Source organism: Sprattus sprattus (genome assembly GCF_963457725.1).
Source record: "Sprattus sprattus genome assembly, chromosome: 1".
Classification (NCBI taxonomy): domain Eukaryota; kingdom Metazoa; phylum Chordata; class Actinopteri; order Clupeiformes; family Clupeidae; genus Sprattus; species Sprattus sprattus.
In genome coordinates this window covers 54,142,449-54,163,466 of record NC_137920.1, presented here as the reverse complement: position 1 = coordinate 54,163,466, position 21,018 = coordinate 54,142,449, and the positions used below count along the sequence as shown (strand labels likewise).

General features: G+C 42.8%; 2 protein-coding genes across 3 annotated transcripts; one reads left to right on the top strand and one right to left on the bottom strand.

The window, feature by feature from the left end:
* Positions 1-114: 114 nt before the first annotated feature.
* chrne (cholinergic receptor, nicotinic, epsilon) lies at positions 115-10,111 on the bottom strand. Of its 2 annotated transcripts, XM_080855121.1 has the most exons (12): positions 9,953-10,111; positions 7,769-7,905; positions 5,861-5,905; positions 5,566-5,672; positions 4,938-5,093; positions 4,100-4,203; positions 3,546-3,746; positions 3,099-3,213; positions 2,865-2,979; positions 2,382-2,595; positions 1,479-1,612; positions 115-1,067 (listed from the first exon to the last, which is right to left on the bottom strand). In XM_080855121.1, the coding sequence occupies exons 1-12, from the start codon at positions 10,014-10,016 to the stop codon at positions 900-902; spliced, it is 1,560 nt and encodes a 519-aa protein (XP_080711247.1). In that variant the 5' UTR covers positions 10,017-10,111; the 3' UTR covers positions 115-899. The 2 variants fall into 2 exon arrangements, with proteins under 2 accessions (XP_080711247.1, XP_080711248.1); XM_080855122.1 differs by lacking the exon at positions 9,953-10,111 and having other exon boundaries at positions 5,861-5,937; positions 7,769-7,903.
* A 4,370-nt stretch (positions 10,112-14,481) lies between these two features.
* gltpd2b (glycolipid transfer protein domain containing 2b) lies at positions 14,482-16,791 on the top strand (the record flags this gene model as incomplete). Its single annotated transcript, XM_080844992.1, has 4 exons — positions 14,482-14,551; positions 15,383-15,441; positions 15,614-15,783; positions 16,158-16,791. The coding sequence occupies 4 exons, from the start codon at positions 14,482-14,484 to the stop codon at positions 16,789-16,791; spliced, it is 933 nt and encodes a 310-aa protein (XP_080701118.1).
* Between the last annotated feature and the right edge of the window lie 4,227 nt (positions 16,792-21,018).

Sequence of the window (21,018 nt, the reverse complement as noted above, 5' to 3'; positions counted from 1 at the left end):
GGAGGATCTGTTATTTCCATACAGTCTGTACCTTCTATACCCCTAAGGACAGACATGGAATAGCAGTACCTGTTTTGTGCATCACTGCATTAAGCATTTAGACTCATGAGACAGTTGAATAGAAAATGTCTGTTATTATTCTCATAGTATCTTATTATAGCATATTCAGCAACAGTCATCTTTAGTATTCACACAGATACAGATTGCTCTCCATGTTGTTGGGCATTATTTCATTTACATGGTAAAGTTATTTCAAGAGATTTCAAGTAAGACAGTAATTATGTCCTGTAACAGTAAACAGCACTTTTTATGTTCAAAATTGAGACTAATGGCTTAAACCTTCTGAATACTGTATTACTGAAATTACACAATATCCTCCGTACAGTGTCACATGGTCACATAGCACAAGTTTTAAACGGCTGTATACTTTAGGAAATGAACAGAGTTCACTTGCCTCAAAGCTAAGTTTCATTTGTAAGAGAACATATCGTACCAATGAATCATCAGGGGGAACCAGATTAACTAGTAAACACCTTTCCCAAAAGTTATTGTAAATGCAGATATTTCAAGGTTGAAATGCAAAAAAAATGCAATATAACAACAGAACACTTAACCAATGACATATACATACATAAAATGAAAGAACGACAAAAGAAGAACAATGTAAGATGCATCGTTAAAAAAAGAAAAAAGGACATTAAAAGGATAAACATCACATCAATGCAACACTTGCATCCTCCATTGGGCACTAGCTGATAGTTATTCATACAAATAGAATAGGTAAATGATGTGCCAAGAGTACGGTTCCATACCTTTCTAAAAATCATAATGTTATTACGCTACCTTGTTCTTAACCACATGTGAAAGTGAATGTTGAGAGATGGGGAGAGAGCATTTGATTAAGAGGGAGAGTATGCTTTGTTTTCTCCAGGGAAAGGAAATTCAGGAGCCTGGTTGAAGTGTCCCGTGAGGAAGATGGCAACGGTTCCCAGAGTGAAGAGCAGAAGGGCGACCCAGAAGCACACCTTATCAATCATCTTCCCAATCAAAACCCAGCTCTCCACTTCCTGAAGGTGGAATGAGGTAAGAGAGAGGGAGGTAGATAGGGTAAGGCTAAAGGGCATTTTCAGTCATAGTGTGGATATAGATATAGGTGATTTTCTATACATATCTACATGTCAAATCAATGTTAAAACTGCTGTAAGTAGTGTATTTCTTAAATGTCATCTGGCTTTGCAACAGGCTGCAGTAAAAAAGATGCTTTGGGAAAAACTGTCTGAAACACTCCAGCAACTATACTTTCTACAAGGGCCAATGCATTTACCAATCAGAAAAGAGATCCCTGCTCGTCAGTTATGTTGCATTTGACTGCAGTGGTCCTATGGTGCAAGCATATTTAATGTGAATCACAGCAGCTTTAAAAAAAAAAAGAGAGAGAAACGTAAACATAATATTCTTGACACAAAAGTTTCACATACGGATCCAACGTCATTTTGTTGCTTGGTGCTTTCTGTGATGAAGTTACAGGCATCCACACATTCTTTAATCTCTGGTGCTGCATCAGCGAGGCTCTTGTAAAGGGTGGCTGTGGTGCTCACATCAATATCGTCCACTAGGGGGAGCCAATGACACACAAATAACACATCATCCCTGTTGTTCCATTTATAACTGTGGCTTGAGGCAGTCATCATTGCATAAACCGCAAAGTATTTCTTTAAGTCTATAAATAATCTAAAGTCTAAACTTGAGCTCAGTTGAATCTTTTTCTATTTTAGCTGGTGCTGCTACCATCCAGTTAAGTAATCCAGTAAACAACATCAAGGTGTGCACTCCGGTGAAAGTTTGTTGATATCTGAGCTCAACAGCCCATTAAATGACACCCCTACCTTCCGCACATGTTGATCGGCTGGAACGGAGTATGGCTATGTCCACTTATTTTGTTTGGCATTAAGAGCGCCGGTGTTCGAATATCACAGTTTTTTTGAACGCGCACAGTGAGCAGACAGCAAGATTACTTTGGCCAGCAATTAGCTGAATTTGCACAACATTATTGGATTGGATTAGAATCGCAGACTGCCCCTTTAATGAGTGTGCTTTAATCATTTCATGTCCTGGTTTTGATAAGTCATTTCCAGACAATGATCTCTTCAGTTCTAGTCTTAAATGTATCACCAGCCCCTCAGCTATAGAAATAGGTTTTTCCCTGTCATTTTCACTGAGTTCCACTCAGGTGTTTTAAGTATGAGATGCTTAACGGTCTGACTTGTCATAGACCTAAATCTGTTTTCTGTTGAGTAGAGAAGATTAGTAATATTATTACTAACCAGTTAGAGTAATAGCTGACTGTAATATTCCATGACCCCGAGGCAGGCTTGACTTACCGAAGGAGCGAGTCAGGCCGTGGCGCTCCCGCTGCCGGTCGAACATCATCTCGCTGCGCGGCTGCTTCAGCACGTACTCCTCCGCCCGCTGCATCAGGCCGAACGAGCTGCGCCGTCGCTCCCTCGCCGCCTCCCCACCCATCTCTCTGTCCCCCTCTCCATCATCCACCAGAGCGTTCATGCCCAGGAAGCGAGGGACAACCTGGAGGAAGAGCTGATGGAGAGAAAGAGAGAGAGAGGAGAGCTAAGGCTTGATAGTAGTCGATAGGGGAAATGTACAGATAGAGGGAGACCACTTTACTTCTTTTCATTATACAGCAATTTATACATTTAGCCAATCCATTATCAAACACACATAAACACTCTCACACACACACACACACACACACACACACACACACATCCAATTACATTAAACGACCAATACTGACATTCACCTTCACACACACACACATGGATAAATATTTGTGTGTCTGAACGTACATGTCTGATGGAGCGAGACATGGTGTGGGTACTGGGCGTGCGGAGGGAGAAGTTGAGCACAATAATCATATTTGTGACAATGATAGTGGTCACCGACATTACGAAGATCACGTACCTAAAAGGACAGAGCAAGGTCAGCTAGCATAAAAAAGGATGAATCATTCGGCTGCATGTTTGCTAACAGAAGCATATTACTAGTGACAGAGCGACACACATACAGTCACTCATACTCACTTTCCAATCAGAGGGACAGACAATGATGTCTCTGGAATCCTCCCACCAATAAGGATGAGGAACACAGTCTGGGCCAGCAGCACAGAGATGGATACGGTCAACTTCTGTCCACCAGCTGTGTGTGTGTGTGTGTGTGTGTGTGTGTGTGTGGTGTGTGTGTGTGTGTGTGTGTGTGTGTGTGTGTGTGTGTGTGGGGTGCATGCATATGTGCGTGTGCATGCAAAGAGAGAGTTAGAATTTACAATGAATGCACTCTTGGTGCAGTCTTGAATAATATCAGTAAAGCGTGTTTTACAGATAGCTTATAATGCAATGATGTCATCGAAATACACACCAGGCCCTTATTTTTAGAAACACAGAACCCTCCATACAAACACACACACACACACACACACACACACACACACACACACACACACACACACACACACACACACACACACATACCTTGGGCTGGAAGGAAGAAGGCCAGCAGGACCAAAGAGGAGATGAGCGAGCAAGGCAGGATAATATTGATGACGTAGAAAAGTGGTTTCCTTTGGATGATCAGATAGAAAAATATCTCCTCGTATTCCAGGTCGTCTGGAGTATACCTGGGGTTTATTATCTTTCGGGCTGGCCTATGTTTGATTGCCCACTCTCCATTCTCTGTATAAAAAAAAAAAAAAAGAGCAGATTGACAAAATAGAGTCAAGAGGTGCGAAGAGCAGATGTAGCGCCCCCTATTGTTGAGACTGTTGTATCTTGATGACATTGTACATGTATGTTAATATCACTGTCAGAATAGGAGGAGGGAGATTCTATTGAATCACTGTGGAAAATGTGGAACATGTTTTTTTTTGTAAATCAGTAAGCTGTTCCTCTGCTTTGATGGGGCTGTTTTTGCGAAGCGTCATGTTTATATTGTTTGTTGATGTGGTTTTGTGTTTAAAGGGGCAACATGTTCACCTGGAGGAGGTGTTTGACAATGTTATGTATGCATCCTAGGGATCGTATGTTACCAGTGAAAGCTTCGGGGTCAATGACCACCCACTCAATGGGTTTGGAAGTTTCTTCATCAATAGCCAGCTTGAGTTCGACCTCATTAGCGCTGTAGGTTTGAGACCTGAGGACAAAGCAATGATGAAGTCATAGGCATGAGATCATTACTGAGCAGTCTTGGTAAAATATCACATTGTGACATAGGCCCTTCCCTTCCAAACTGATTGATCTCTGGGAATTCTAGCATTCCAAGTCTCTCCAGGAATGCCATAGCACAACAATCCAAGCATGGATCCATCACATACTTCAAAATAGTAGGCATGATGAAAGTCCTTTGAAAGATTCTAGTTTACTTGTGTATATTTATGAAATTGTGCCAAGGCCTTAATGATAAAGGGCCTTAATAATAAAGTTGTTGTTGAAGGCTGTATCTGGGGCTAATATGGTCCCCTCAGCATCGGCCTTGTGTGTGGAGGCCCAGAGGAGTGCGCACTGAACTCTGCCATGTCCTCACTGAGTACCTCATGAAGGGTCCCAACACAAACAAAAGACCCAGTTCTCTGACTGCTCACCAGACAGCCAAATATGGATTAAGTGTACTGTTCCACAACACGGGTGTTGTAACAATACCCAGGTTGGTGCAACATTGTTGGTGGCGAGACAAGTCCCCTATAATTCACATGTGGTCTTATTTGTCTTGAAAATGTCAATTGAATGTAAAAGCAGAAACACACAAACATTCTCACCCCCCCCCCCCCCCCCCCCCCCCCACACACACACACACACACACACACACACACACACACATACACCACACACATACACACACACAAACACATAAACACATCCAATCCTGACCTGAAGACCATTGTGCAGTTCTGGTAATCAAAGGGGAAGAAGGCAATCTCAATGGCGCAGGTGCTTCGGTAGATGGCGGGGGGAAGCCAGTACACGTATCCACTCGAGTAGATGAGGACATTAGCGTAGTAGGCTACATCAAACTTTCCATCAATGCTGCAGAGAGAGGAGGGGAAAAGGCCCTTTTATAAATGGTGGTGTACTGTGCCTCTCTTTTTCTATGTCTCTTAAGACATTGTTTTGGAACCGAGAGAGGTAACTGGAGAGGGTGGGCTGTGTCCTGGGACAAGAATGTAAAACTCCCAACTCACTCTGAAAAGGCCAATAAAACGGCACCTTGTATGTTTGCTATCTTCTGTTGTACTGTGCCTCTTTATTTCTATGTCTCTTAAGATATTCCTTGTGTTGTTCACACATCAGATACAGAAACAAAACAGTGAAACAAATACAGTGGCTGTATTTAATGTTAATTAAACACCACTATAATATACTGACATTATATTATTATCAGCCACAAAGTACTTCAAACACCAATCCAAGAATAGAAACACCCAAGGGAAGTGGATAGTGATATGTTAGTAGACTAAAAGAAATGGGAGTAAAGAGAAAGCGCTCTTCTGAGCCTCACTTGTTCTCCAGGCCGATGTCAGGAAGCCAGACCATGTTGGAGGGCACGCGGATCACCTCCATGTTGTGGGTGCCTTCGTCCCATGACAAACGATAATCTGTCCATTGCTGGGAGGCAGCAGAGAAAGACCATAAAGGATTGCAAGCAAAAAGAAAAAAGAAAGAAAGAAAGAGTGTTTAATAATCATGAGGAAAATGCAAAATAAAATAAAAAATGGGAAAAGAGAAGGCAAAACGCTGAACAAATACAGGAATATGTCTGAAAAGAGTTTAATGTGAAAAGAGAGAAAACTCACTAGTTCAAGCCAAACACTGGTAGTGAGGGTCTCCTCCTTTTCATTCTGAATGACAGAGTGACAGATTTCTGTGATTACTGTAAAGTAGGAATATTTAAGCTGTTAAGCCTAGTGTGTAAAATGAGAGAGCTAGAAAGGTCAACACAAGTTTGTACAGAACTTTTGATGTTTTTGAATATGTTATACAGCCGCGGAAAAAATTAAGAGACCACTTCAAAATTATCAGTTTCTCTGGTTTTACTATTTATTGGTATGTGTTAAAGTAAAATGTACATTTTAGTTTTATTCTATAACCTACTGGCAACATTCCTACCAAATTTCAAATAACAATATTGTCATTTAGATCATTTATTTGCAGAAAAATGACAATTGGTCAAAATAGCAAAAAAGATGCAGTGTCTTCAGATCTCGAATAATGCAAAGAAAACAAGCTCATATTCATTTTTAATCTACACAATACCAATGCTTTAACTTAGGAAGAGTTCAGAAATCAATATTTGGTGGAATAACCTTGATTTAAAATCACAACTTTCATGTGTCTTGGCATGCTCTCCACCAGTCTTTCACATTGCCGTTGGGTGACTTTATGCTACTCCTGGCGCAAGAATTCAAGCAGCTCAGCTTCTTTTCATGGCTTGTGACCATCCATCTTCCTCTTGATCACATTTCAGAGTTTTTTTTATGGGATTCAGGTCTCGAAATTGGGCTGGCCATGACAGGGTCCTGATCTGGTGATACTCCATCCACACCTTTACTGGCCTGGCTGTGTGGCATGGAGCATTGCCCTGCTGGAAAAAACACTTCTCAGAGTTGGGGAACATTGTCAGAGCAAAAGGAAGCAAGTTTTTCTTCCGGGACAACGTTGTACTTTGCCTGGCTGAGGTTTGTAAAAGACCATAAGGATTGAACCAAAGCGGACTGGAGGGTCTCCTAGTTCGTCTTCTCTGATGAGTCCAATTTCACAGTAGGTGCAAGACTCTGTGGCTTGTAGGCCTCTCCAGGTCTCCATCTAACCATCAGACGACCATGTGTTGGGCAAAGCTGAAAATTGGACTCATCAGAGAAGACGAACTAGGAGACCCTCCAGTCCGCTTTGGTTCAATCCTTATGGTCTTTTACAAACCTCAGCCAGGCAAAGTACAACGTTGTCCCGGAAGAAAAACTTGCTTCCTTTTGCTCTGACAATGTTCCCCAACTCTGAGAAGTGTTTTTTCCAGCAGGGCAATGCTCCATGCCACACAGCCAGGCCAGTAAAGGTGTGGATGGAGTATCACCAGATCAGGACCCTGTCATGGCCAGCCCAATTTCGAGACCTGAATCCCATTAAAAAAACTCTGAAATGTGATCAAGAGGAAGATGGATGGTCACAAGCCATGAAAAGAAGCCGAGCTGCTTGAATTCTTGCGCCAGGAGTAGCATAAAGTCACCCAACGGCAATGTGAAAGACTGGTGGAGAGCATGCCAAGACACATGAAAGTTGTGATTTTAAATCAAGGTTATTCCACCAAATATTGATTTCTGAACTCTTCCTAAGTTAAAGCATTAGTATTGTGTAGTTTAAAAATGAATATGAGCTTGTTTTCTTTGCAATATTCGAGATCTGAAGACACTGCATCTTTTTTGCTATTTTGACCAATTGTCATTTTTCTGCAAATAAATGATCTAAATGACAATATTTTTATTTGAAATTTGGTAGGAATGTTGCCAGTAGATTATAGAATAAAACTAAAATGTACATTTTACTTTAACACATACCAATAAATAGTAAAACCAGAGAAACTAATAATTTTGAAGTGGTCTCTTAATTTTTTCCGCGGCTGTATATACTTAACAGGAACCTTTTTAAATGTAATAATCCAGTTCACAATACATTTAAATAGTTGTCTTTAGAGCACATGTAATGCATACCAAGGAGATGAGGTTGGTAAGGGTCAGCTTCACCTGCACCTCAACCTTGTCTGTGGCGTTCGCTGCTGGCCGGATGTTCTTATTGTAGTTTTTAAAGATTTCTTTGATGATGTCTAGTTCTGCATTCCCTCCCACAACTGATAGAGAGAAAGAGAGAGAGAGAGAGAGAGAGAGAGACAGACAGACAGAGACAGACAGAGAGAGAGAGAGACAGAGAGACAGAGAGGGAGATAGAGAGAGAAAATAGAGAGAGCCAGAGAGGGAGACAGAGAGAGAGAGAGATAGAAAGATATAGAGAAGGAGAGGGTGACGGAGAGAGTGAGAGTTAGAGGGTGGTGGGGAAGGTGCGGCTGAGAAACAGTTTTTGACATTTCCTTGTTATGGATGACATACACACAGACAAACACACAGACAAACACACAGGCAAAGACACAAACAGGCAGACACACAGGCACACAGGCACACAGATGAGACACACACTAAAGAACAGTGCACACAGTGCCAAAGACCATCTGATGCATATTGTTCATAAAGCTCGAAACACAGGAGGTTTGCCTGTTGCCAAGTCCTAATCTCCCCATGGTGTTGAGCACAGAATTGTGTATGCACCTCCAAGTAAAGACACGTGAATAGATTTTTGTATCCATGTGGATTAAATAAACAATCCTGTAGAGCCAGTTAGTATTTAGCCAGTTAAATCAAAGCAGTCGCCAGCTTGATGAAACTAAAATGCAGCATTTAAAAAATAAGCTTGGGCAAGAAACATCATATATATTTTATAATTGGACAATCAGCTATATTCATACTATAATGAGCTAAACTGAACTCTATTCTGTACTCATATAGTACCATGATTGTTAATCTGCGGTCCCATTCAAAACTAAGAGTCCATGGCAAAGTTGAAGTACGATGTGGGCCAGACGTTATGTCAACAGTTGACATGCTTTGCAGGACAACACTGAACAACATTGAGGAGCAGGACTTAGTCTAACAACGAAGAAGACTTTCTGTGTGCTTTAAAAATAACTGGAGTTTTGGCGTTTTCAATTGAATTCAAGGAAGCAATGTGTACTGAGGTAGTTTCCATCATCTATACAAAAAAATGACTGATCAAGGTGGACTTTCTGTGTATAAAATCTGGAAAAGAAAATATTTTTTTTGTTTTCACTGTAAATCCTACAAAATCCAAGTGCTTATCTGTTGTACATAGCCACATTTTTCAGAGCAGTGCCTGGCTTGGCATAATACAAAATAGTTTCAGCAGATCAACATTAAACTTCAAGGCACTGTTGACTTGAAGGAGACTTTCAAGGCCTTACAGGACTGGCTGGTAAAATCAGTAATGAGCATTACCCGAGAGAGGTAACTGGAGAAGGTGGGCTGTGTCCTGGGACAAGAATGTAAAACTCAATCTGAAAAGGTCAATGAAACGACACCTTGTATAAAAACTATACAGTGATTTCAGAAAATTGCTCTTACAATAGCATATTAGTTGTATCATGGTGACATAAATGCTGTTTCTGTTTGGTATTGTGTACACTTTATTTAAGAACAGTGCTAAATGCTAAATATCTTAGCCCACTGCATATTCCTGTTCAAATACACAAGCACATGCACACCTTCTAAGACATATTCTGACAGTGTGCACAGCCCAGTTTTGAACAGCCTCATCTTCAACAAGGAACAACAGAATCAATCAGCAATCAATGCAAATACATCTCAGAAACTGCACCCCAGGGCATGTTTGTAGTACCAGCTGTGAAGACCCTGCCATACGTGCCTTTCAGACAAAGGCTTTCAGATGATCGGGCTCATTTAATTTTTAGGGGCCGCATTGCACTCACAAAACAATGAACCTTACCAAGCTTAAAGTTGTCTTTTGTCATTGTGCCATATAAAAGTTTTTTGACAAATCGGATATCTTAGGGCTCTGATTAATACAATCTAAAAGCACAAAAGATTTTTGCTGAATAATTATCAACTTGCTTCAACTCAACACCCTTAACTAACCAAGCAATTACTGCCAAATAAAACATCATCTGCCGATGGCATTATAGTATACTTAAATCTTTTTCACAGTGTATTTGCGGGTGTCACCAGGCACAGGAAACGGAACAAAGAAGCAAAGGACAAGTGCTTGGTTCACACCTCACAGTTCAGCCTTCATGTTCAAAGCCACCCTACCTTGTCTGGAGAACAGAGCAATGGCCACAGCAGCCACGCACGTCCAAACGGACAGGGCTGCCATCTCCACGTCGTTTGTTCCTTACAAACCGTCTCCTCAGCGTCTGGCTAAGAGTTCGAAAGAAAGAGAAAGCGAGAAGTTATTTCCGAGTTGCTCCTCTCCCCTTATCCCACTGGCTCTCGCCTCGCTCCTCCAGCTGTCGCTGTCCGCAGCTCGGGTTACATGGCGTCCAGGCGGCGCTAAACTTGGTCTTAAAGCCATACTCAGGTGGCACATAATAATCATCATTATCATTATGGTACTTGTAGTGATGACAATCACAGAGATGACAATGTCAGTTCTTCAACTAGATGTGTCAAGAAAACACCATGGAAAAGTCCTGCCGACAGCACGGAATGCGTCTATCTCACTCACTCACACACTGACGATGGCTTAGGCCGACACGCGTCTGTGGATAAACTGGTCAAAATAAATAAGCAATGAGACAAGCTTGGGAGTGCGTTTTTTTTCTACTTTAAGATGCAAAACAACCAACATCTGGCCCTTGAGTGCATAGTTAAGCACCAATGTGTCTATAGCAACAATGTGGCGTATTTTTGAATAAATGATAATACACAATGACATGATTCCCCATTGGGGAGTCGAGTACGGACCTGCATAGTCTCTAAGCAAGGTGAACAGGTGGAGCTGAGGCCTGTCTCGAAGGCCAGCACTTTGCCCTCGCTCCCCGCACCAAGGGTATAAATAACCCCATGGGCTGCTCTGTCTGCTGGGCCAAGCCCCTCACTGGGTCAATGTCGGGGGATGTTGTGTGTGTGGGTGTGGGTGTGGGTGAGTGTGAGTGTGAGTGTGTGTGTGTGTGGGGGGGGGGGAGGGTTTTTGGGGTGTGTGTGTAAGTGTGTGTGTGGGGGGGGTGTGGGTGTGTGTGGGGGTGGGGATTGTGTGGTGTGTGTGTGTGTATGCGTTTGTGTGTGTGTGGGGGTGTGGAGTGTGTGGTGTGAGAGGGCGAGAGGGTAAAAGAGAGAGGCAGAGAGAGAGAAGATCAGGGCTTTGGCAGGATCTGGACAGATGACATTGGCTAAAAATGCATTGGGTGCCTGTGCCTGTGCATGCCTTTGTGTGGGATGAATTATGCGCTGGCTTTTGAGATACAAAACAAACTTGGGTGTACAGCTGAGGGTCATAATATATCCTCAGTGAGTGTTAAGTGTCAACTCTGCTAAAAAAAGAAGAAGGTAAGTTGTGAAACGTGAATATGAGAAGTGCATATTGTCAGCAAACAAATATACTGTATTATGTGCTGTGAACAAATGAACAAGCCTCTGTGAGAGCCCACCAGAGCTGCTAGTTACATCAATATCCAGCCACTCCAATGACAAATATCTCTGTGGGAAGACCACTTCCATGCAGTTGATGAAATAATGTTAAAGATTGTGTCACTAAGAGAGGTGGGCCTGTGAAGCAGTGTGTCTCCTGCCCAGTGGACGGGCTGTTGAGCAGTGTGTCTCCTGCTGTTGAGCAGTGTGTCTCCTGCTGTTGAGCAGTGTGTCTCCTGCCCAGTGGAAGGGCTGTTGAGCAGTGTGTCTCCTGCCCAGTGGAAGGGCTGTTGAGCAGTGTGTCTCCTGCTGTTGAGCAGTGTGTCTCCTGCCCAGTGGAAGGGCTGTTGAGCAGTGTGTCTCCTGCTGTTGAGCAGTGTGTCTCCTGCCCAGTGGAAGGGCTGTTGAGCAGTGTGTCTCCTGCCCAGTGGAAGGGCTGTTGCTGCAGTGTGTCTCCTGCCCAGTGGAAGGGCTGTTGCTGCTTAAGTTTGCTCTTCACTGCCCCTCAGCTGAAGTGTCATTGGATTTCACTGCAAATGAGCCAGGCTTATTTGAGTGGCGTGAGAATTCTTGGCTCCTTGGTGTACTATTAATATGCCATGTAACAGAGCTGTTTCCCTCAGGGGTAACCGGAAACTGTGCATCCGTGTGTGAGTGTGTGGGTGTGTGTGTGTGCGTGTTTGTGTGTCAAGTCGCACGTGAAAAATCATGAGGGACTCAGGCGAACCGGCAAGAGACTTTATCACACTCAAAATCCCAATCTCCTCCCCTCCAGTGGTAAACTGCACATGCAAGTCTCTGGAAGTGTTTGGAAACACGTTGCATGGTTGGAAGAAACCACTGTCCAGACCAACAACATAACTGGGAGTGGGCCAAGGTTTCTGTGTGTTCGTCTCTCTGTGCTTTGCTGAAATATAATATTTTTATTTCAGGACATTGTATTGGTAAACTTAATGAATCTGACTCCACTCAATTTAGGAACTCAGCCTAAGTCCCTGTTCTTTTAATGCTATATTGTTAGGCTGACCTAGGGCTATTTCTTTGGATCCCTACAAACTGTTTTGACAAATACCCCTCTTACTTTTTAGAAACAGGTTTCTTCTAGGAATAGTGTTGCTCAGAATATTGCTGTGGCCGTCTTCTTAATTTTGGCATATCCCACGGACACAACCTTTTACTAGTTCTGGAGAATAGCTCAGAGACAAATGGAGGGGTGTGTCACCTCGAGAGGGGAATTTCCTGCGAACCCACAGATACCAGAACTCACATGATCTACGTTAAAAGGAATCAGCCGTGGGACTGCTGTACCACTCACACTGAGAACATTTAAAGGAACCCAAACATGACAAGGAAATCATTTTATAATGCAATACCACACTTAACCCCTTAATTACCCTTAATTCCATTTCCCTGCCCTTAGTTTGACCCTGGTGCGGAAAAGCAGGGAGAGAACCAGAAACAGAGTGAAGAGGCATGACCATCATCAGGGGTGTGGGTAAGTCAACCTAGTAGAACAATGCACTTCTCTATATTTCCATATTTATGGGATTAGACCTAAGGTATCCACAACCAGTACAACGGTGAGAATTGTTAGGTTGGGTTTATTGCTTTGGAAAGTTTGGACAACTACATGAGCACTAGGGTCCAAATCTTAAACAATGTTACTTTGTGTGTGTACCTACGTGCGTGTACGCACGGGTGTGTGTGTGTGTGTGTGTGTGTGTGTGTGTGTGTGTGTGTGTGCTTACGTTCGTGTATGCACAAGTGTGTGTGTGTGTGTGTGTGTGTGTGTGTGTGTGTGTGTGTGTGTGTGTGTGCTTACTGCGTGTAAGCACAAGTGTGTGTGTGTGTGTGTGTGTGTGTGTGTGTGTGTGTGTGTGTGTGTGTGTGTGTGTGTGTGTTCTTCGGTGTGTATAGATGCACATGATCACGAGTTAAAGATATAACTAGATAAGATCACATTCCTATGTCCAGAGTCTAGAGTCTTTGTGAGCAATCCAAAAGCTCTAAGGAAGAGCGAGAGCGAGAGTGACCAACTGAATCATTGAAGATGAGGAAAAAAGAAGGCTGTTCCTCTTTTACACTTATAATAATGACTTATTTTCCATGGTATCTAGACAGACATTGAGGGGGAGGGGCGCTGACCTCAAAGAGAGGGGAGTAACTCAGATGGCACAGGCACAGTTCCAATAACCTACACATGAAATGGGCACTTAGAGTTAAGCAAGAGAGATCAAGTCAACATCAGGTCAGAAATCCAAAGTATTTTTGGAATACCCAACAACACGACCTCCATACACGTATCTTTGATGGGCTTCCATCCAATTCAGAAACAAATTAATTATTTACTCACACAAAAAACAAGCCCCACTTGATGTTTACATGGTAAGCAGGCTCTCTGATCTTTTGTCAGTGTCAACTCACTCTATGTCAATTCACCTTTTTCTCCATTCCCAGAAAAAAAACATGCTTTTGGAATCAACACTTTTGAATACTGCGGAATTATTCCACACAAACACTCCTCAGTCTTATGCATAAAGAACCACAACTGCCGAAGGCTTTCTCTCCATACCAGAAAAAAAACATGCTTTTAGAATCAAAACTTTAGAATACTGAGAAATAATTCCACATAAAAGCTCCTCAGTCTTATACATAAAGGACCATAACTGCAGATGGGCCTGGTGAACATTCCGGAGGTTACCACAGGGCAGAGTGCCTATGAATGCCTAATCACAGCACCAGCAGCTAAGCTAGAGTTAACCTCTGGACTCTCCCATTGAACAACAGAGCCATAGTCATACACGGAACAGCATATCAGCAAGAAAATTGGCCAATAGACAAGAAGCAGGGAGTCACACAACAGAAATAAGGGAAGAGAAGAGGACAGCTGGACAACGAGCGGGAGAAAAGGAAGTTGGGATAGAAGTCTTGAGTTATCCTGAAAGGGCTTCTCAGCACAGTGAGAAAAGTAACACAACCGCCACTGGCATCTAGCACTGGTGAAACCTGTAAAGAAAGCAGGAACAGGAAGATCATGAGAAAGAGTGAGTGAGTAAGAGAGGGATTGGGTGAGTAGAGAAAGAGGAAGGCAAGACTAGCATTCAAACAAACAAGAGAGCATGAAACGGTAGCCTCTGGTGAGAGAAGACATTTCTTGCTTAAGGAAGGAGCTGAGGAGGTGGAGGAGGTGGACACCGATGAGGAGGAGAAGAATGGGAGTGAAGTGCAGGGCGGCGCTGGCCATCGTGTTTATCCTGCTCCTGCTCGGGTTGCTCTGGCTACGTGAGTATGCCGGGCTGACCACATGTGGTCACACACACATGACGCATGGCACATGACAAGATGCATTAACTTCATGTTGTTTTACACGGATTAATACCTACATATGTGTCATCTGATTTATACAGACATGGAAAAGTATTTACACACGTACACATGTTTTTAATAAATATCAAGGCAAGGGAGGTTTGAAAGGGCAGTTATCATTTACAAATAGTGAATATTATACTCAGGATTACTGAAAGAGTTTGAAATGTTAAGGCTATTACATATTATACACTATTAAATATATAGCTATAAAAGTTTTCATGTCATTGAGCTTTAATGTAACCTTTACACAGTTTAATGAAAATGTCAGCCATTATGAATGAAACTGTTTGGAATGTTGTCTGTATTTGGAATGAATCTCCTATTTAAATGTAGATCTGAAGCCCTTATAGCCTTCCTAGAAGGTACGTCACCAGTTTTACTACAAATCCATGCTTGGTTATGCTAACTCACAAAAAAGGAAGTCTGAAAGCCGCTGTAAGTTATCTTACCGTTTAAAACAAATCGCTACAGAGCAACTGTTTTCAGTTGTAAACAGAACGCATTACGGCTATTTTTCACTGTCTTTGAAGAGCAAAGAAAAATGGTGATTTATGATGAATGAACATTCAGTGAGGTGTCACTGAAACATATTTCACTGCTGTTGAATGTCATCATTATGTGTCATCTGAAAAAAAATTCTGCCCCTAGTTCTATATTAGTCTATCAGCCATTGTTCGTCAGTGTGACTGGCAGAAATACAATCATATACTCATCACCTATCTCCTATCACTTATCCTCCCCCAGATGGAAACTTGAACAGTCCCTGGGAGTCCTGCCTGAAGGTCTACAATCAACAAGATAAGGTACTGGCTGAACAAGCAAATGCTGTGGTCATTTTCTCTCTCCCCTGTAGTAATCTTAACTATGATAAAAAAACGTCTGTTTTCCAAAAAAAGCCCCTCTTCTTGGCCCATAACAAAATAGGGCTCTTCAGCTAACGTCTTTCTCTATGTCATTATTCTCCGTCAAATGCAGACTGTGTTTCACAGAAATGAGAGTAGTCAGGGGGACTCTGATTCGCTGGAGTTGTGCCCTGGCCAGACATTCCAAATCTCCCTGCTGTATTCTCACCTGCGCGGCGCTCCCGTGGGGACCGATGACGTTCTCCTTCAGCCATACCTCTCCAGCTGGGATGAACTTATCAAGTGAGTGCTGTGGAGAAAGCGTGATAAGAGCCATCTAGATGCCAGAACCTAATGGATATCAGGATATCAGCTTCCAAACCAGAAGATTTACAGGATCATTTTGTGACATTTTGTCTACAGAAAATCAAATGTCATATAAAAGCTACAATTCAAACATTTGAATGTGATATGACAATGATAACAATAACATTGGTACTTCATGCTTTATTATTAAGCTGATAATAAGCATATTCCAGACAGACTATCCTTGAGCTTTGGTTAGTTACCAAATAACATTTCTGAGACTTCTGCCCAGAACTACTTTTTTATTGCCACATTTACCCAACTTTTCACATTTATCATTCTAATATTCCTGCCATCTTTCTTCCCCTTAGGTTCTTATCTGCTATGGGCCCTCTAGTTGGTGCCATTTCCACAGAGATTGAGACAAAAACCTCCATCATTCGTGAGTTGGCAAAGCAGGAAGAAGAGCGATCGAGAATTAAGCGCAGGAGTGGGACGAGAGCAGAGGGGAAAAACTCTGACACGCCGAACGCCATCATGGTCCCGTCTTCTTCCGTGGAATCTAACTCGCCGGGGGCCTACGACTCAGTCCGCTCCATGATCTCGACGGAGCTGAGCCGAGACCTGGTGAACTTTGAGGGGCACACGGACTCTGGCTGCCGCACCCTGCTGAGGCTCCACCGGGCCCTCGAGTGGCTGAAGCTGTTCATGCAGAGGCTTGGCGAGGGCCCGGAGCCGCTTTCGGGGCGGATGCGGAAGCCCTCTGACCTTTGCCGGGAGGCCTACCAAAAAACCCTGGCTCACCATCACCCCTGGTGGATTCGCCATATGGCTGAACTGGCTTTCATTGCCCTGCCAGAAAGGACATTTTTTTACAGACTAATATGCGTGCAAAACCAGGAGGAGGCCTCTGCAATACTTGACAAAGTGGTCCATGCCGCTGAAGTGGTGTACAACAGCACCCAAAGGGCTCTGGAAGAGCACAACATGCTGGACTTGCCGTGAGGGGCGAGGAATTTATGCCTTGTTTGAAAGGTCACAGTGACTGTGTTATCTGTGTGACTGTGCAAATATCATGATCATCTCATTCTGAGTTTGATCCACCAGTGCCATTCAATCTTCTGACTAGTTTCCTCCCACTCACAGACATGGCCAAAAAACATGCACACATATGGACTACAAGTGCAGAACACACACATTTCAGTGTTGCTCATTGGGAATACATTTCATGACATGTTCTAATTGTCTGTTTATTCATTTAACAAATGACTGCATCAGCAGTAAAGACAATAAAGAAGTATAAAAGCTTTGTGGATGAACACAGCATCTTTTCATCAAAGAAGGGCCAAATCCCAAAAACAACTCATTACATATCCAACAAAGAACACATTTTTGAGAGACTCAGACAGCATGGGTTGTGGACTCCCCTGGATTGGATGAAACCATATTTGTGGGGATGATGCCCGGATTTAAAATTGCTTTGGTCCGCTACTGACCAAAGCTACAACCACTATTTTACCCCCATTATACAGAATGCTAGTTCCAACTTGTCCAAACTCAGGTATCAAAAGGCCCGTGGACCCACTGCCAGCCCACTGCCGGCCCACTGTCAGCCCACTGCCGGCCCACTGTCGGCCCACTGCCGGCCCACTGCCAGCCCACTGACGGCCCACTGCCAGCCCACTGCCAGCCCACTGCCAGCCCACTACCGGCCCACTATCTGCCCACTGCCGGCCCACTGTCGGCCCACTGCCGGCCCACTGTCGGCCCACTGCCAGCCCACTGTCAGCCCACTGCCGGCCCACTGACGGCCCACTGCCAGCCCACTGCCAGCCCACTGCCGGCCCACTGCCAGCCCACTACCGGCCCACTATCTGCCCACTGCCGGCCCACTGTCGGCCCACTGCCAGCCCACTGTCGGCCCACTGCCAGCCCACTGCCAGCCCACTGTCGGCCCACTGCCAGCCCACTGCCAGCCCACTGCCAGCCCACTGCCGGCCCACTGCCAGCCCACTGACGGCCCACTGCCAGTCCACTGTCGTCCCACTGTCGGCCCACTGGGGCAGAGCTGCAGTCTGCTGGCCTTTTACTCATCAGTGTTCAGGCGATCTGCTGGTTACAGTTACAGTCAGTCATTTCGCCACTCGGTTTCAAGACATTTTTGAAAAAATTTCAATCAGAAAAAGTTGGGAGGGTATAAAAAAGAAAGCAGTGTTTTATAAAGTACCTTGACTTGTATTTAATTGCAGACACTATGAACAGTATGAATGAGGTAGAATAATGAAATAATGATGTGATTTGGTACAAAAGCAGCATCCAGGAACGGCCTAGTCCTTCAGAAGATGGGCCGAGGATCTTCAGTTTGCCAACAAATGCGTGAGCAAATAATTTAATTAATTGAACACAATGTTTCTCAAATAAAGACAGGAAGGATATTTGACCCTCCACAGTGCATAACATAATTAAAAGATTTGAGGAATCTCAAATTGGAGGAATTTCAGTTTGTAAAAGGCAAGGGAACAAGCCTAAGCTGAATAACCATGATCTCCGATCCCTCAGACGGCACTGCACTACACTGCAAGAACCGTCATTCATCCATTCAACTTTAAGTGATATAACCACATGGACCCACGATTACTTTGGCAAACCTTTGTGAAGTTGTACAATACGTCGTTACATCCACAAATGCCAGTTAAAACTTTACTGTGCCAAAAAGAAACCTTATGTTAACTGTGTCCAGAAGTGTCACCGACTTCTCTGGGCTTGGAGGCATCGGGGAGGCAGTGGAAACGTGTATTGTGGTCAAATGTTTCGGTATTTCAGGTCTATTTGGAAGAAACGGACCATCCAGCTTGGGACCAAAGCAGAAAAAGACCATCCAGACTGTTTCCAGCAACAAGTCCAAAAGCCAGGGTCTGTTGTGGTATGGGGATGAGTCAGTGCCCTTTGCAAAGGTAACATACAGTTCTGTGATGATACAGCACCATTAATGCCGAAAAGTATGTAGAGATTTGGCTTCCTTAAAGACGACATCCTTTCCAGGGAAGCCAATGCATATTTCAATGCAAAACCACATTCTGCACACATTTCAAAGGCATCGCTGGGGAAAAAGGGTGTGCGGGTGCTGGACTGGCCTGCCTTCAGTCCTAACTTGTTCCCCATAGAGAATAGAGAGCAAAAGGTGACAACGAAGACCCCTGTACAGTTGCACACCTTAAGACTTGTTTGCAGGAAGAATGGGACAAAGTTACACCTGAAACACTTTGTCACTTGGTGTCTTTAGTTCCTAAACATCTTTTAAGTGTTTTTGAAAAGGAAAGGCAACTTTACAAAGTGATAAATGCTTCACTGTCCTAACCTTTTTTGAAATGTGTTGCAAGAATCAAAATGTTATTTAGCGTGTTTTTTTAATTTTTTAAACAATAAAATTCATGAGGTAAAACATCAAATAATGTGCTGTTGTATTGTTTCAATGTCAAACAGGTCATGTCACACAGGTCAAATATAATTTACAATTAATTTACACTGTTTTCAGTTTTTATTTAAATTAAACATACCGTCCCAACTTTTTCTGATTTGGGGTTGTTCTTTTTCAGCAATTTTCATCAAACTTTTATAGATTACCAGTGCATACCAGTAACATTAGTATTCAATTGACCAAGTCATCTTTCATCTTGAGAACCTTCTAGTAGGCAATGACCGTCTTCAGTTTTTCTCAACTTCAAAGGTGCCCCAGTCGGGAGAAAGGTACTTGATAGATAAACAAATAAAACAGACAATACAGGTAAAATCAATTTACATTTGCTGCCTCGAACTGGATTGCAAAGTAATACTGAACTTCAAGAGGAACTGTAAGGCTCAGCTGCATAACACTGGCAACACTGGCTCTTAGTGACATCAGTGTAAAACTGATGCTCTGATTTAGTGGAGAAGGATTATTTTACAGATGAGTGGTCGCTGTCGACATTATCACAACCTTATCATCTTGCCGCTGCTTTCTGAGATACGACGGTTTCCCATCAAAGTGTGTTTCATAGACTAACAAACATTCTAAATTGTCCACCCAAAGTAACAACTGATTGTCAGTGAATCATTAACCATGAGAGGAACTCCCACACAATGTGGCAACTTCACTCCAACTGCCTGGTCAAGTGATAATGAGGGACTTTCTGGACCAGTCATAAACTGAAGGCTAGCGGTCGAGATAACCCAAGTCGTCATAGATGAAAGATCCTACCAGAGATTAAGTAACTCGTTGGTATAAAGTTCATACTGTATAAAATTTAGTTGTAAATGTTATCTTAAATGAGGCAATTGACACATAAATGTTTTACTGAAATGGTGTAGCTTCTCCAATGTTGGAAAAATCATGACAGGTATACATGTAATGGTACATTATTAAACATTAACATTAAATAGTTCTAGGTTTAGTTGTCAATGTTTTCATTATATTTTTTTTTATATTTGACAATTTAATCATCTCTTATGTCTTAAGACCAACTAGACAGGGCAACAAAGTAGTATTCGTCAAGTTCAAAGTAGTATTAGCCTACTACAAAACTGCCACTTTGTTTGTTGTGGCTCATATAAACTCAAGTACACACCTACAGGGGGGTCATTGCAAGGGCACCGTATACAAAGCCGAGGCAAAGAAGGAAAGTGCATTGGAATCACACTGTATCTAGGAAGTACAGCCAACTATGAAGGACTCTTGTCTGACAAGATGGAAACTGTTCCACTAGAGGTCGCAGTGCACGGTGTTCTCAGTAAATCACTTGAATCTATTTAAAGTAAGTTGGTTAAGTGCTAATTTAAGTGACGTAAGAACACAAGTCTGAGTACCTTCGTCAGAGCTCTAGCAACACACAAGGTGTTACCAATAGAGGATCAGAAAGAGGATATGACCAATTGAACACAGTTCCATATGACTGGAAGACTAAATCGCTGTGTAAGGGAAGCATTTAAGGAATCACTACATCCAATCCTCCCAATTACCTATTTCATCTGCTATATTTTGAAGTTATAGTATACTATTGCCACATAGAACAATATAACACCTTCCACATATCATTTTAGAATGTATATTCATTTATTCATTAAGGAAGATAAGGTACAGATATTGTGTTAAGTATTTATGTGTGTGAGAGAGAGAGAGCGAGATAGAGAGATAGACTCTGGCTGCATCAGTCACTTGAGTTACACTTGATAGGACTATTTTAAACTCACAAATAC